Source organism: Lichenostomus cassidix, chromosome 7 (assembly GCF_008360975.1).
Source record: "Lichenostomus cassidix isolate B80296 chromosome 7, HeHo_3.0, whole genome shotgun sequence".
Lineage (NCBI taxonomy): Eukaryota > Metazoa > Chordata > Aves > Passeriformes > Meliphagidae > Lichenostomus > Lichenostomus cassidix.
In genome coordinates, this window is record NC_139488.1 from 13,330,060 (window position 1) to 13,348,033 (window position 17,974).

A 17,974-nucleotide genomic window follows, 5' to 3' on the forward strand; every position below is an offset into this window, starting at 1 on the left:
TTGTAAGCATTAAATGGAAAAGTGTGAAAGGTAAGATGCCATTTTTGTGTTTAGCCACTAATTTGAAAGCTAACGGCATGGGCATGCTATGTTTTCATATCTTGTGCCTCAGTGCTACAGAGTTTAAATTGGAAATTTTCTGAATTCAGAATTATAAATGTATTTATGGGTGCTAATGTTTCGTGATTTTTTTCCTTCTTCCAACTGCTGTTTAAATGTAGTCTTCTCCAGGGATTAACTTGATTTTTGAAAAGTACTAAAATATTAAGTGCTTGTAATAAAAACGACAAGCTCTAAATATGTTTGTAGAGAAGGTAATTTATTAAGGCTTGTTATTTTACTCATTTGGTGAAACTGATCCAATTTTAACATAAATGCAAATTCAGCAAAATTATACTGGTTTTTCAGTGTCATACGTATGTGATTGCATGTGCTCTACAGTAGGTAGCATTTGAAAATTTCTATGTACTAATGGGAAAGGTAGGCTTTTCTGATTATTATGGACTTAGGAACATAAACAAAATGCTTGAGTCTTACAGTACACTCTGAGCTAGAAGTGGAGTTGCAGATTCCATGTGAACCTGTTACAGGTGAACTCGCTGCTTCCAAAAAGGGGAAGTCCCACTTGTTTCTTTCGCTGTCCCTTCTCCCAGCTGTCCAGTATGAACTCAAAAGAATGTGTTTGCTCTATTATTTGTCCAGTCACTGGGCAATCGATTTCTGTTTGCTGCTGCAGCAGAAAGACTGTTTTGGTGTTTGGAGTGTTGAGTGGGTTTTCTGATGGTTTAGAAGGTTGAGCAGGCTCGGTGATGTTCTGGAGCAACATGCTAATGGATGGAGAGGAAAGAGATTTCCTTTCCACAACAGCAGTGAGGTGTTAGCCTGGCTCAAGCTTTAATGTATAAGTTGTTTTAAACTGGAGGAGTGGGAGCTTAAAAAAGAAAAGACATCAGGAAAGCTTGTAGAGACATTTTTCCAGAAACTCCTTTGAAAAGGACTGTAGAGAATTTATCCTGGAATAGAGAGAAAGATAATTTCACAATTTTGTTGCTTCTGAGGCAGTTGTGTCAGCATCCAAAGTGTGTTGTAGTTTGGCTTTTTTATTAATATCCTGCAGTGGTTAAATGCTGATAACAATAAGAAATTGACTGAATTTCTCAAATGCATGGCTAAGAATAAGAGTGTGAAGATTTACTCAGCTGACAATAGTTTGGGATGTATTTGATGAATGTGTTGATCATGCAGAGCAATGCAGGTAGGAGTTAGGCTGCCCCTTTGCCGTTAGCATGTTTCTGAGAATAGGGCAAATGGAAGGATTTGCTGTTGGAAGTAACATTTTGGTGCTCAACTTCTTCATCTGAACAGATGGTATATTTATCCCAGGAGAGAACAGGAAGGAGGAAGAGCGTGCTGCAGCCCCTCCTTTCCTATGTGACTGGAGCTGTTGGGTATGCACAGCCCAGTGTGTGCTTCTAGGTGACGTTGTTTCTGGAGGGGCAAGCACAGATGATCTGCTACCTTTGGCATGTCACAGAGCCCACTCCCAGCTTTGCTTTTCCTGGGAAGCTTGAATGTGGGCCATGGAAATTACTTTGAAAGTTACTCCCCTGTTTGTCTTGAGAAATACACAAGTTGTGTTCACCTATGACTCTTCATTGAGTAGCATGTTCCAAATCCATCAGGATGGAGCAGAGCCTCTGTGGCTGCCAGGATGGCAGTCAAAGAGTAGTGGCTATTAAAAGAAATAATCCTGCCTTTTGCTGCTGGGCATTGTGTGGGAATATATTCTGTGGTAAAGTCCATGCACTGTCCTGTAGAATACCATTCTTCTCAAGTGCTTGAAAGCTGCCAAGACCCTTGAGGTTCACAGTTCAGTGGTGATAGGAGGGTCTCTATCCCCAGATCAGTGACTGCCATGAAGTATCTCATTCCTGTCCCTCTGAACTTGTGTCTCTCAGCATGGAAATGAGACTAGTGTATGGTATCTTCAGTCAGTATGACCATTGCTACAAAGTCCTGATGTTGAAAAAAGCTCAGTCATGAAAAAAAGTTGCATGGAAAACAAGTACCCATGTTACTCAAGATGGCTTTGTATCAATCTGATCTAAAAAATACTACTTTTTAAAATGCTTTTTATAAATGTTAAGATTATTTTAGTCAGCCTATGCTGTTCTGTTTTGTTTTCATCTAAATCTGCCCTGCCTTTACCACAGCATCAGACTTGGGAAAGAGAACGAATAATTGAATACCGACTGACTGAATTTCCAAGCATGTTTGTAAGCAAAACATAAAGTGAAGCATAATGCACTGCATAAATGTGTCTATGTGTATGATAGCTGCTCTCAGCCACCAGTTTAGAATTACCGTTCACTGAATTAAAAATCTCATTAGTTTAAATGTTTGAGGAAAGATAGTTTTTTGGGAAGCAAATTTGAAACTTATGATTTTAAGTGGCAGTCTGGAGTCTGTTGACTTATTTGATTATTTTCCCCTTACCCGCCCCCCCCCAATCCAATAGCAAAACACTCTGTCTTTAGTTTTCATATGCAAGAAAAGCTTCATTCACAAAGCTTCCTAGTGTGGTGGCAGCAGACTTTACAGTAGTTGTTTATGTGACTCATTTGCTGAGCTGCTTAGACAAGGTCTCTGCAGCTTAAGATCTGAACAGCATTTCTTAGGAATGCTGGCCTAATCCCATGAGTTTAAATACTTCTGTTTAAAGTCCTCCTTTAACAAGACCCAGCTGTCAGCCCCATCTTCCATGATTGTTCCAACTGTGTAGAAGTTTCATGTTTGCTTTCTCAGTGGCATTACTTACACTGTCTTTTTTCCTTTTTGCTATGGAAGGTAATTTCTGTACTTTTTTGGGAATGTGTGCTTTTAAAACATTGATTCTGTGTTAAATATTTACATTAGGTCTTAATCTTGAGGCAATTAAATTCTAGATAAAGTCTTTTGGTATGCATCAGTTGGTGTTAACTGGCTTTTAGACTTCACTAACCTTTGACATAGCAAAATGGGTTTTTTTATGTTGAGGCTGCTTTCTTGCTTTAAATGCTGTTTTTTCCAGGGAGTGGTACCCAGTAGTAGTGTGTCTCCCTGCTTCCCTCCCTCACTTTCTGGTGCCAGGATTTATTTAGAAACTGAAGTAATGCAGCTTTTCAGTATGAACATATATCTTTAGAGCATATCTTAAGTATATAAAATTAATTTTAAAAAAATTTAAATTAGTTTCAGAAGGCTTATAAGCTAGACATTGAGGTCAGTGCTCAGTAGGCAATGTTTAGATTCCTGTTGGCAGTCTGTGACAAATTTCATTGCTCTATACCTCCAGTTGCTGATAATAGTTTGAGCTATTATGTGGACTTGTTTCTTTAAGATTGTTAAACCACCCTTGAGAGAAACGATGTTGAATTAACATAGAAGCCAAAATCCCAAGAGAAGAAAGTATTAAAAAGAAAAAAATGCAGGGAGACCTATTGTCAGTTTTCTCTGGGTTTTTGTTTGGTTTAATTTTTTGTGAGGTGGAGTGTTGTTTATTTTGGTTTTTTTGCTAGGGTTGTTTTGAGGGGGGTAGTCAGAAGCTTTGGGAGAGAGCTTTTCAGTCACATTCTGCTAAAATGGCAAGTAAGAATTAAGTTGTATTTTCAGCTCTTATCAGAGATGAGTGTATCTTTCTAAATACCTGCTTAAGACTTTCTCCTCTTCAGCAATTTGTGCAGGCTTTACTAGAGAAAAGTGAAGGTGTCATCCAGCGTTGCCCTGTAGCTCAACCAGATGTCACTCAAAAATTGCTTTGTGGATTGACTTCACTTCTGGAACAGCTTCTCTTTTACTTTCTGAGCAGAAAAAGAGAAGGAAAGTTGAGCAAGTGTAGGACATCCTTCAGGCAATTTTTATTTTCTTCTCTCACCTGGTGGAATTCTCAAAATACAACTTGGATTCTTACAGTATCAAGGAAGATGGTGAATTGAAGTTGATGCAGCAGGATGCTGGCTTTCTGTCTTGATGTGGCACATAAGGCTTTATGAGTATCTGAAATTTTGCTTAATGACCTGCAAGACCCAAGGGAAGATGCTGGTAAAATACTCTCACAAAGCAGTGATTCTCTGGCATTTTTGAGGTTCATAAATATTTTTTTTCACCTCTATCCATATCCAGAAGAACTTGCCTGTAGTTTCTCCTTTTCATGCCACATAGTTGCTCGCAAATTTCATTGTGTGGCAAGGACCCCATCAGCCTAAGTGCCTCACATCACTACCTAGTGAGCAGTGTTGATTTACTGCCAATGATCCCCTCCCCTTTCCTTTCACAGAAAACTGCCCTGTTCCTAATAACTTGCAGCTTTTCCTTCCAGTTTTGACTGCTAGGACTCGTCTCTGTCCAGAGCCCCATATCACTCTTTCTTCTACATGCACAAGGCTCTCTTGAGCTCTGCTCTCCCAGCTTTGCTCCCTCAATGCAGCCCTTCCAAGCCTTCCACAAGACACAGCTCTTCCACGAAAAAACCTCTCCTTACATAGTAATTCCATTTCTGGTAACCCCGTGGTTCAGTACTGTACTTCCTCTTCCCCCTCCCCCCCCATCTACCTCTCACACTTTAATAAACACGAATGCTTCTATGTAGAGGTTGGTGATGCAAAAGAATGGTGGGGATAGAGAGGGGGTTTATGTCTCTCCTTACAGTTTGCTATGAAGTTGGAGGATGAAAGTTGACTGCCAGTTGGAGTACTTAAATCTGGTCTTATTAGTGGCTTAAAATATAAAATTAGTTGAGCCAGGGTAGCCTGTTGTTTATATGTGGGGTTTTTTGGTTTAAGGCAGTGTTGTTCTTCTGCTCAGTTTGTTAGAGGTGGGTTTAAAGTAAATCAGATGTGTTCTAAACTGAATATACTTTTTCCTTCTTAAATAAACGTTCCAGCCAAAAGATTATTTCCCTATTCATCCTCTAAATACTTCTTTTCCACGTGGTGTCTCTTATGGTCATGCAGTTTTGTCATGGCCAGCTATGAACAGCAAAATATGTTGACTCATAAATGCTAAGAATGAAACACCTATGTACTTTAAAGGTATCAAACGTTAATTTGTGGGTCTTCTGAAAAATACACTTGTGGTTTTGATTTTTTTTTTAAATCTTTTTTTCTGGAGATGGTAGTTCCAGCTATAGTGAAATGCACCTCTTCATAATGTAGTCTTAATTCTTACCAGGAATCCTAAGTCACCTTCCAGCCTATTGCAGCTGAGGTTAGTGTAAACAATGTATACCCTGACATAAAAGCAAGCTGTGAAGAATATTGTTTATTTATCATAGCTAAAGCATTACTCACCTGTTTTTTGAGCCGTGGTTCATAGGCTGCCACTAGGTCCTTGTGGAAAGGGATTTGGCAACTACTTCTAGATCATACCCACATCATACAGATGCCAATGTCTGCTGTGGTATCTTAAGTGAGCATTGGCATAATGCTTGTTTTTAACCTTTGAGAGGGTCCCTTGAGCAAAAATTAGTTTTTAACTGAACTAAAGCATATAGTAGCTCAGTCTTAGGAGGAAATACTCCCACCTGCATTGTACTTTGACCTATGACCTAAGTGATTTTCTTACATCTCTCCTCTCCCGGTTGGTTTGTTCATTCATTTATACCATTTATAACAGTAAACACTGTTGAGATGTCCAGCTTTTATGGGTAGTTGACAGTTACTTGCTTTATTTTGCTTTCTTACAGTTGAAAGACAACTTAGTGTATGTGTAAAAAGTAGTTTATTTGAGTATTTATTCCTGGTGGAAAAAGACCCTCTACAGGCACAATAGACCAGTCTGTAAAAAGATGTGAATTTTTGAGTGATTGATGGGCTAATGCTTCTTAAGTGCAGAGTGATCCTGAAAGTGCTGCTGTTAGCCTGCTGATTGTTATTATTGGGCCAGAGCTATGGGAATACTTGGGTACTCCCTGAGATGTGTGCATTAGGCCAAATATTACAACAAGATTCATACCTATTCTTAGTCTGCTTGTTCATATTTATTATTCTTTTTTGGGCATCATTCCAAAGGTAAAACTGAATGCAGAGATGCTGCAGCAGTATTTATGTTAGGATAACCACATAATGAAGATTCTGGAAAATTGGAGCTAATGTAGTTTCGACGTATATATGTACCTACTGAAGACAGACTGTGCTGAAAATTCTCTAGTCTCAGCTGGTAAGTCTTAAGATGCTGGCTCCTGCAACTTACGAGTGTTGTTTTACAGAGCACCTATATTTTATCTTCTACTTGAAAAATACTTTAGCTGAGGCAAGTTTTCTTTTTAGGATCTAAATATTTTTTATACTTGTCTTCAGTTTGTCTTCATAAAGACTGTTCAGTGAGACATGATGTAATCTAGGATGCTTTTTTAGTGGGAATTAATTTAATGTCCACTTGGGTACTCTGGCTGGAATCTTGGTTCAGGAAATGGGATACAATGATTGATAAAGCCCCTTCTTTTCAAGGCAGCATCTGTTTGGCTAGATGTGAGTCAGGCACTGAAATATATTGGAGGGAATAAAGGTTTTACTGTGTGCCTTCCCAACAGCGCAAATTTCAAATGCAGTTAGATTCTTCTGGTGACATTGCTGTAATTTTGGTGCTTCCCTTACCGTACAGGAAACAAGATCTTATAAATGTATTTCAGTAAAAAGGAGGCACACTTTGGAGACAAATTTAAAATTTCAGATTGCAAGTATGGAAAGGTAGAGTCAATATAAAGTCATAATAATACCAAGACAGCTTAGAAGCGGAAACCAACCCTGTGGAATACAGGGTATTCTGCTTGATGCACTTTTCATTTTACTTCTCAAAGCTTTCAAACAAAGAAGGGTGGGTATTTTGTGGGTGGTTTTGCTGTGGCACATCAGAATGATTTTCCAGTGTTAGAAATCAAGATGATGAAGTAAACATTCTGGTATCTTCAGTGTTTTTATTTCAGGAAATTGTGGGTGCTAGTGTCAAGTAAAGTTAGAGGGGGAGTGTATAAATTCTGCTTAAATACAAAGGGAACTGCAGAGGATGTGAACATGGAGAAGTATGTTTTTCTGTTTCTTCATGCTGCTAGCCAAAAAGGTCTTGATTCTTTCATATTTGTATTGTCTGTGAAGAATACTGTGTTGTCTTATCTGTGTCTGGTTTGTTATAAAGATTGGGTGTTAAATCTGTGGAAGAGCAGGGAGCAACTGGGATATGTTTGACTTTCCTGGTTAGAATCTCTGAGGGTAGCTGTTGAACAGTCTGTTAGAATCTGAAAGGGATAACAGTGCTCTCATGAACAGAACCAAGTTTTAGAAAATCTGTATTTGCTATATACAGCATGGATGTATTTTGGGGGATTCCAGAAGTAGTGAGACAATTTGCTTTGATGTTACGTTCTGATATCTGACTAAGATTTTTTTTCTTCTTCCAGTTGATTTTTCAAACAATTGCTTTATTAGCAGTTGTTAAAATGTAAGTTATGTGTTCACTTGTGTGCTATAAATATTTATATTACAAACTTATAAATAATGTAAAGAAAAATATTTTTATGAGCTTAGTGAAAAGGTTGTTGTTTGACTGGGCTTGAAATACAAACAGCTAGAGGCAAAGGCAAGTTCTTGTAGAGGCATGTGCTTAATTTTAAGAGTAGCATTAGAAATCATGCTGTGTATGTTTGAATAACTGTTACTTTCAGCAGCCATAGTTGATCTTTCATTGAAACTGTAGCCTGTGTACAGATCAAAACATGCATTTTCAGACACCAGGTTTCTTTTCTGTGGTTTCAAAGACACATTCTTGCATGTTGCACACATCAGCGGGCAAATGAGGGAATACAGTGGGCTGTCCAGTTTTTGCATCTCCCAGTTAAACCTGAAAAGACCAGAAAGAGAGGATGCCTGGTTTTCATACTTGCTGGAGTTCTGCAGTCTAGACTGACTGTCTGATATAAAGTAAAATACTTGAAAAAGAAATATGCTCAAACCGTGCATTGCTTTTAAAACTCTTTTAATGTATTGTGGAATTGTCTTTCTTTTCACAGTTGTTCTGAGTAAGTCTTGTACATTGCATGTTCTGTTCTTGACTTACTCTGTTTAAAGAATCGTAGTTATTGCAAAAGTACAATGATGTCTTTTAATTTTGCAGAACAGCTTAAAGAATCCATGTGTGTAAACATGTTTCTTTTTTTGCCAGTGCTATTTTCAAATTGCTACTAATCAGTTTGTTTTTTAAAAAAGTGTGGAATTAAATGAAAACAAGTTTCCAGAGCAATGCTGAGTGCCTTGCTTCCCTTATAGCTGCAGTGTAGGTGAGTTGGACAGGACAGATTAATCTAATTGTGGCAGATAGTATGTTGATATAAAGAAAATACCCTTCACAAGTTGGGGAGTAAGGAAGGAAGGGCAGGAAATAGATAGTAGACTTAAATCCAAGGTCGTCACAGTAATAATGAATGCTTTATACACCTTAATTATGTCTGCAATCTATTGATGTGTGACTGGTTTTTTTGTCGATTTTATATTGATGTCCAGGATTTCAAGAGGTCCACCCGCAGTATTTCAGAGTATTGGTTATAAAAGGTCCCTTTGCTTTCAATGAAATGTCTGAAGATTTATCTTTTATCAGACATTCAATATGTTTTCACCTTGTTTTGTTACTGCCAAGTCTGGAAGACTATTGCCTGAAGAATGGTTAAAAAGAAAAACGAAACTCAAAGTTGGCTCAAAATAGTATATTGAAATGGGTTTTCACTTGGCATAAGATTTTTTTCATTTGGAATGTGCTGAATTTGAGTTTTTTGGCTGACAGATTTGTATCTCAGTTTTTGAATTTGAGAGTCATTGGAATGTCTGGTACTGCAGGAGAGCCTTGGGATGTATTCAGCTATTACCTATGCTATTTGAAGCTTAAAGAAAGCAAATCCTTTTTTTTCAGGTTTTCATCTAGATTACTCTTAACATAAACTGGGTTATAGAATGTTGGATAATGAACAAAGAGCTTCCTATAACTTTCTAATCCCCCTCCAAATATCTTTTTCAGGAGTAATTATTTTCAGAATACTTTATGCTTATTAAGAAGAAACACAGAAACACTAAAGCAAGTGATCTGCACTGTCATTAGCTTAGCGTGCTGTGGTATTAAATTCAAAGGAGAAATGTTAGTGTCAGTTATAGCATAAGAATCTCTTACTTTGAAAAATGTGCTAAATATGATTGGTCCTTGTCACATGGAGAGAGGATTAATGTGGTACAAACAAGGTCTGTGCTCAAAGTACCTGTCATTATTTACCATGACTTTAATTTTGGAAATGTGTAGAAACATGGAACAGGGATGTGAGCTTTGGCTGTCAGTTTTGAGAAAGCATTTCAATTTTTTTTTTCTGTTCAAATAACCTTATTTCTTTAAGCAGTCAGGTGAATGAATATTAGAGATGAAAATCTGCTTTAGATTCTTACTCTGGTGTTTATGTGCACACAGTGCTTATGTGCTTGTATGCTATATTACTGTAGTGTTCTATCATATACAACATTTGAACAGAAATGGATATTGGCATAATGACACAGGAATGATCACAAGTCGAGGAACTTGGACTTCTGGATGAGGTCCAGACAGAGTATGTTTCCCAAACCAGGGTATGCTACATCATTCCTGAGGCTAGATTTTAAAACACAGAAAACCAGTTATTTCTTGAGATGGTGTTGTAAACATTTGTGTATTGTCTACTGCATCCCTAAAACATCTTTGTAACAAATTTCATAGTTGTTTTAGAAAGAAAATTGTTATTTCAGGAGCAAGCATGGCCGTGTACAAGCTTGTGTTTAAATATTAAGGAAGGTTGGGGGTGAAAACATCAGTTGCCTGAAAGGTGGTGTGTTTTCATTTGGGGTTTTATGCTGTCAGTTGGTTTTGAACATACTGAAGCATCTCTAGCTCAGAATTCTTATCACAGTTCCTCTGAAATTATGGTGAATAAACACATTTATTTATGCATATTGGTGTTTCCAGTTGGACTCAGAATTCTATTTTTGTTTCTCTTACAGTCTTTGCATCATCAGTTAATTGTGGTATAGACAAGAGCTGCAACTTAATTATTTTACAACTGCTTTTTTTTCAGTGCAGAGTGTTTTCTTTATAAGGAGATATCGTTAATATAATAAAAATCTCATTTGTCTCAATCAACTGGCTTGATTTAAGGTAGGAACTACTGTCTGAACATGCAAGTGTGCAGAATAGGGTGTCAGTGCAAGACACTTCCCTCATGCCAGGGTCTCAGTGAAAGACACTTTAGGTACACCTTTGATTATAATTTAACTCTGTCCCAAAGCTGTTGCTTTCAGATGACAGCTGTTTCTTAGTTTTAGAATTCTGTGGTGGTGTCTTCTCAAGAAAATGTTGAAATGCTATATTTGAAGCATTGTTCTTGGGCTTTCCATCTTTCCTCATGTGTTTTATGTCAAGTGTGCTTGTCCTGGCATACTAAGAATATAAGAATCATCTCAAAAGAGTAAATATTTCTCTTTTTTCCCCCTAAATTATTGGTGAGTTGTTGTTTTTGTTGGTTTTTTTTTACAGTGTAATTAAAAACAGCCGGTTATGATAAAATGTTACAACTGGTAACTTCTAATGAAAGCCTTAATAATTTTTTATAAACTAATATTAGAATACTGTGCTTCATGCATTTCAAGGTGAAATCTAATTAACTGTTTTGGAAACTAGATAGTTGACTTAGAGTGATCAGGAGTCTGCCTGTTTTAGTAGCATTTCAAACATGAAATAGACTGTCACAGTCCATAGTGGATAACGAAATGATGCATAGACCATGTTTTAGTGCAGGAAGCATTACTTCCATATGAAACACAATACTGTGTTGACACTTTATTTTATCTAGGTATCTCAGAATGATGTTGCGCATTTTCTTTATGTTCCACTCTGACATACACTTGAACAGAATAGAAGGTGAAGTGTTGGAAAGCAGCTTGAATACTGAAGTTACTTTGGCATGTAATCTGGTATGAGCTAGGCAGAAACAAAAACTATTTAAAATCTGCTCCTCTATAAATGCTTTAGGAATATAAGTGGCTTACTTTATGAAGTCACATCAGAACAATTCTTCCCTTTCCAGTTTTTACATCTAATTCGATTCTAAATGACTCCTTCAACAAAAAAACCCCAACCCAACTAAACAAAACACACATAACCCATCACCCCTTGTATCTATGCTGGTTTTCTTTCTTGTTATAAATAAAGATGTTGTATCCTTAGAAAGGTGCAATGACTCCCACTTAGATCATGATGTGCTGAAGTTTGGTGCATATTTGCTGTGATAACAGCAAGAAAGAAAATGGCTGTAAAAAGGAAAATTGGAGTTTTCAATTGGAATGTGCACTCTTTTTTGAAGTGGTTGATGTTTTGAGTTCTTATGCCAAGAAATTCATATACTGCTTTCTGAGCGTTTTGTCTCTGCCTTAATTTATTGAATTAATTCTTTAAATAATGTTCTTTGGGATATCTTCCAGTTGTGGAACTTGTGCTAAGACAGATTTCCTTTTACAGAACTCACAGCGTAATATTAGCTGTTTCTGAAGTGAGACACTAACCTCTGTGTGCCTTTTGCAAGTAAATGTTGACAGGCTCATAGGAAATGCAGCTGACGTTAGGAAGCTTGGGTGGGGACTACAAGGAGCTGGCAAATACTATACAGTTTAGTGCCAGACATGCTGACACAACAGTACGTCACTTGTAAAAGTTCTCTTTAGGCTGCTAATTCTGTCTTCAGAGTAACTGGAACCAAAGCAGTGTCTATGATGCCAAGTTAAAATCGCTAAAGTAACAGTTTAGGGGAAATTGAGAATGCTTTCCACAGCATGGATCCTCAGAAATATTAGTAAAAAGATCAAGCTCTTCTCTTAATGAAATGGTGAGTTATGAACAGTGCTATGTAATGAATGCACTGCAAAACAAGTCCATCTAACCAGAGTAAGTGTTAAAAACAGCTCAAAAAGGGAAAGGCTAGCAGTGTAAAGTATCTGTAAATAACTGAGCTTTGAGTGGTTTATGTCACAGATTCCACTTATTTGACTTGCCAGTTCACAGTCCTATTTTTAAGGCACTCTTTTAATAGTTTCCTTTAGCTTTAAAATAAAAATTCTTTTCTTCAAATATATCTAGGCATTGAGAAATGCTATGTTGTCAAATGTGAACACTTTTACAGCAGTTTGACCATGTCATGTTAAGCATAATGGGTTTTTTCTTGAGTTTACAGTATTTCTGGTCCATGTAAAAGCCTAAGTCGTAAGGCAAAGCTTTGAAGGGGGATAAAAGTGGAATACAGCTTAGGTTTGCTTTGCAGAAGTTCAGGCAGCGTGTGAATTGCTGCTACCATGCTGTCTGCAGTTTTGTACGTAGGAGGACTTGCAGGAGGTATCATGGAGAGGAATCTTGCAGGGGAAGGCATGCCTGACTTACAGGATATAAAAACTGGTGCAGTCATAGTGGAAGGATGCAGCAATATTACATAAGCATATTGGGGTTTTTTTTTCAATTACAGCATCACCCTTAGATTTTAAGAAGCACTTCCCATCATTCATTAGAGTGCAGGACTCAAAGCAAGTGTTGGAAAAAACGAGATTCAGATGGTGAATTTAATCTGTTCAGTGTTTGTGCAGTGCAGTGTGCCATGACAAGTTAGCTTTAATATTATTGCCTCTTTTAAGGTTGCATTGTGCTCTCCTACAAAAGTAGAATCTCAGGTAGTAGACTGAAGCAGCTTTGCCTGGAGCAAGTGGATGGCAGTATCTTGCTTCCATGGTAGACATTATTTTCTACTGACTTCAGAATTACAGATCACCTCTGAAGTCTACTTTGATTTATTTCATCAAGGTAAAGTGAAATGAAAACAATTTATAAATACAAGGGAAGACTATTTTGAAATCATAGAGGGTTTGTTGGTTTTTTGCATGAGAACTGTCATATAAAATAAAAAGTGGATCGAGTAGTTTTTTCTCTGAGATAACCCTTTATCATCTTTTGTAACATCTCTTATCAGTTTGACTCTACAATGTTGGACATTGATGTCTTTCATACCAAGATTTGTCTTTTCTTGAAGAGTAGCACTTAAAAAGTTCGTTTTTAAATTTATGAAATGTAAACTGGTGCTTTTGGAAAGCTGTGTAGCAAATAACTATGTAGCCCATGACTTGAGTAAATCAAGCTGTACAACTCACTATTGATTTTTTTTTTTGTGTAGTTCTTTCTGGTGATCTCATGTGTCTTTGGACATTCTATAGCACATCTCTGGAATTTACCCTTCTGTACTGCCTGACTGCTTCCAAATGATTACCTAGATTGTTGCCCCACCAAGTATATAAATTCTCTTTCTGAACCAGATTCTATCTGTATCAGTATTGTGTGTACATAGAAAGGCATGTGTGTCTTAGCTCCATAAAAGTAGCTGGAGGACATGTTTGGAAAAGAAATTTAAACAAAAGGTTATTTTTCTTTGAGATAATAACAGATAAACTTTGGAGAACATTGTCTTTACCTTGGTCACAAATATGTTGAATGAAGGAGGATCTGATAGATGTTATGGTGACTCTTTGCTTCCAGAGAGAGGTTCCTTTGTTGAATAAAAATTGTGCAGTATCACTGAAGTAATCTGGTCAGTGTCCAAGATTTCAGCTGTGTCAGGGAATGTATTGTTGACATTCTCTAGGGCCAGTTTAAGCATTTCTGTTTACAGATTTGTAGAGTGATCTATTTGCAGTGCAGTGAGACTGCACTTCCTGTTGGTTGAATGGTGTCGCTTAACTGTGGTTAGCTAAATTCCTTGGACAAGAGTTGGATTTTTCTAACGTAATGTCAATAGATTTTGCCAACAATAGCTGGCAATGAAGGCATATGCAAGGCTAGCACGAATTTCTGATGGTATATTAAATATTGTGAACTCTGTTCTTAATCTTTTTCTGGATGGCTCTTACAAAAGTGAGCTGCAAAAATGGCTTTGGAGTTATCCATTGTGACTTTCATACTAAGTATTTATTAGTAAGCAGGAGTTTTTATAAAGTTTATGGACAGACATGTGCTTTGACTTAAAAAACTGGTGTCAGCTACTACATTTCTGAAAGTGTTCCTTAGACACTGATAAGAAAGTTTGAGTAGCAAATTTCTTTTTTTTTCCAGATGGAGCAGTTATCAGATGAAGAGCTTGACCATGGTGCAGAAGAAGATAGTGATAAGGAGGATCAGGATCTCGACAAGATGTTTGGGGCCTGGCTGGGCGAACTGGACAAACTCACACAGGTGAGGGAGGTTTCAGTCATCTCACAGAATAATTTTTTCTTAGTACTATGTTTCTTTTCAGTTGGATGCTAACTGTTTAGCACTGCCACTTGCAGCAAGGTAGACTGTAGCTTGTGACCAGTTCAGTAATCTTTAAAGGTTTATAAATTGGCTTGTTTTCCATGTCTTAAGATTGTTAAATTCATTTTGCACAACCTATTAGTGTGACCTATCCCAAAGGGCATGGTTCCTTCCAGGAATTATGGAGTTAATTATTAGAATTGATTATTGTAATTCTGTCCTCATGTTTATAGGGGAACATGGACTTTAGGTGACAGGAGAGGCTGTGTCTCAAAACGTGTGGTTTGACATTGTCCAACTGTGATAGCATTTATTTGTTGCACCTGAGCAGCAATAAGAAAAAATTGTGAATGTTGCCACTGATAACATAATCGGGTACCGATACACTCACAAGGACTCAGCATTGTTCCAGAGTGCTCTTCCTGCATTGGAGAAGCAGCTGATAGGACATCTTTTGGTCCTTCCTTCTTTCTAATGCTTTTCCTTTGCTTCAGAAGCAGATCCTGGATTTTGCATGGTATGTTGCTCTCCTGGGGTGATAGGTCATTTCTCTGTGACTACCTGCAGGGGGATTTTTCAGCTGTGTGAACTGGCCTTCCTGAATAGCATATATAATCTTCTCCCTATTTATCATATAAGATTAACCAAAGGTATGATAACTGAAGTGTCATTAAGCTAGAGAAGAGGCAGTTTTTGTCATCTTCATCTTAGCCAAAGACTGATGGAAAATTAAGCTAATCATGTAAGAGGATTTCAAATTCAGGCTCATCTCTGTTATTGGCTCTGCCAGCAAGTTCCAAATGTATATAGTGCTATAGGGGAAAATTACTTTTCCTTTTTTTTCCTGAGGTCATACACGCAGGGCAAGAAAGGACCTTGCCTTCTGAGATGAATGGAAGAGTGTGACATGAAATCTGTATATACTAATTCTTGCTGGATTTTGTCTTACTGTGAAGGGTTTTTAGTGGTGTGAACCATTTTGAAGGCATGGGCTTTGTAGATCACCTCGAGTGAGGATATTCACAGAGGAACACAGTGGGTCTTAGACCCATTAAGCATTGCTTAATTTCAGATGTTCTGCAGGCCTGTTGAGCTTCAGTGACAGCAAGAGCTGGATTCCCCATGTAACACAGTGCACTCCAGGGACAGCAGCTCCTGACCCTGTCATGTACCTCTTGGGTCACCAGCTGGTTCACAGTGCCCTACTGCTTGCTACTTACAAAAATCCTGGGATTTATTATAATATTTTACCATATTAGCCATCATAATATAACAATTCAGTGTATTTGTTAGGAAAGAGTTTCTTTTTTTAACCTATGCTAGTTTTTCTTAAAAAGTATGTCCTACATAAACAGGCTGGGGTTTATTTTCATAACTTAATGTTATTCAAAGGAAAGACTGTTCAAAAAATTCTGAATTTAGCGAATGTAAATCCCTGTTAATAAAATAGGATTCTTCATTGAATGTTTTTATGTGCTTGTGCCATAATTATGTTCATAAGCTAATGTGTATATCTTAGAGATCTTACCTTACTTAGGTATCTTAGACTCTTACCTCAGTTTGAATGTGTTCAAATGCTTGTGCTGTTTGCTGCAGTGAAATTATTACAGGTAAGTCAGCTATCTGTTTCAAAATGAGCTGGTGTGTAACACCACTCAAAGAAGCATTTGGAAAATGCTTCTTTTGATTCTGAAAAAAGCAGAATGGGTTTAAAACTTTTTCTTTATTGCATATCTGAAGTTAAATCTCTTTGGTATGGTAACATAAGTTTTCAGTCTAAGGCCTGAAAAAGGGGGGGAGAGGGTATATATATACCAGTAACTTTCGAAAAATTTCTCTTTGAAAAAATTAATTCTCATTAATTTTAAGAATTTGCTTGCCCAATTCCTTATGAAATTTTATTTTGCCTTTTTTTTTTATCTTTTTCAGAGTTTGGATACAGACAAGCCTGTGGCACCAGTGAAGAGGTCACCTCTCCGCCAGGAAACCAATCTTGCCAACTTCTCATATCGCTTCTCCATGTACAATTTGAATGGTTTGTTGAATTATTTACCCCATATAGTTTAAGAAAAATACTAGTTTAAGAAAAAAACCTATTCAAACTATAAATTAAAATATTGCAAAATACAAGAACATTTGAATACACTTATGGCTGAGGTGAGAACATATTTGCTGAAGGCATTGCTTTCTGCTGTCCTTTTTTTTTGAGTATTTGAGTGTCCTAAAGCAGTAGCTTTTACAACACCTAGTATATGTGAACTGTAGTGTAGTATTTGTATGATAAAGCATGTTCTGGGATCTGGTCTCATGAAAGAATGAATTAGTGTGTATCTGTTAACAGGGAAGAAAGAGCATTTTGTTTTACAGAACAGGATGCAGGAATATAGCTACAGAATGCTTTCAAGATAAACAGAAGGAAACCTTAATTTATTTAAAGGCTTCAGTATATAGTATTTTTTGGTTTGGTTTTGTTTTTTAAAGCAGTTGCATTAGTTTAGCAGAAAATGCTTAGCAAAACATCTGCACTTTTTTGAAAAGCGAGGCATGATACTATGCAAATGTATTCTTACATTCTGTTCACAGGAAAGCAGTTTAAACTTTTCACATGTAATCTGAACATTTATAGACTTCTTTTGCTGACAAATATGTTTAACCTAAACATATTTGTTTAGGTTAAACATACTAAACATTTGTTTAGTAAAAGTTGCACTGGTCAAGGGTAGTAGTGCAAATGAATTTCTGTTCAGCAGTGGGCAGAGATTTTGCAATACAGATGGGAAGAGAAAATACTGCTTCCTTTGCTCTCTTAAGCATTAGATTCGATAACACAAAGTGGAGAGTTGCAAGTGAAATAATTCTGCACATACTGACTACTCTTGTTTGTTGCAGAAGCCCTGAATCAGGGGGAGACTGTGGATCTAGATGCCCTCATGGCTGATCTCTGTTCCATAGAGCAGGAGCTCAGCAGCATCGGGTCTCACTCAGCAAACAATGCTGCAGTGAAACGCCTTGCCCCAGAATCCAAAACTCAGAAACCACCTGCTAGTCGACCTTCCACTAAGCACGGCAGCATGAAAGGATTATCCTCCTCCTCTGCTAAGGTGACTAAACCATCACATGCCAATGTGTCTCTGGATGACATCACTGCACAGCTAGAGAAGGCCTCTTTGAGCATGGATGAGGCAGCCCAGCAGTCTGTTGCAGAAGACACCAAGCCAGTGGTTAGTGCCCAGCACAGGAGGACAGCATCTGCTGGCACGGTGAGCGATGCTGAGGTGCGCTCCATCAGTAACTCCTCCCGTTCCAGCGTGACCTCTGCAGCTTCCAGCATGGACTCCTTGGATATCGATAAGGTGACAAGACCTCAGGAACTGGACTTGACATCACAAGGGCAGCCAGTCACTGAGGTAGAGTGTCACTAATTCAAGATTTTTGTTTGGGTTGGGTTTTTCTCTTCAAACTTACACACGCTGTACCACCTCACTTCCATGCTGACATTCATAGCTAAACTCTGAAGTGCAGTGGGGTTGATTTATGATTTGCTTTTGCAGGAACTGCACGTGTTGTAGCTACTGATTTCTCTGTTATTGTTTCTGTCTGCAAGGAAATTTCCTGT

At 37.6% G+C, this 17,974-nt stretch overlaps 1 protein-coding gene across 4 annotated transcripts in view; it reads left to right on the plus strand.

The window, feature by feature from the left end:
- Positions 1 to 17,974, plus strand: part of RAPH1 (Ras association (RalGDS/AF-6) and pleckstrin homology domains 1) — an 84,400-nt gene that overhangs the window by 18,270 nt on the left and 48,156 nt on the right. For all 4 annotated transcript variants that reach the window (XR_014853446.1, XM_085066265.1, XM_085066267.1 and 1 more), the window contains exons 2-4: positions 14,179 to 14,298; positions 16,288 to 16,393; positions 17,248 to 17,765. Coding sequence is in view for 3 of the 4 variants with exons in the window: in XM_085066265.1 (XP_084922391.1) it covers positions 14,179 to 14,298; positions 16,288 to 16,393; positions 17,248 to 17,765 (744 nt within the window). In the remaining variant the exon portion in view is untranslated. The remainder of the gene's footprint in view (positions 1 to 14,178; positions 14,299 to 16,287; positions 16,394 to 17,247; positions 17,766 to 17,974) is intronic.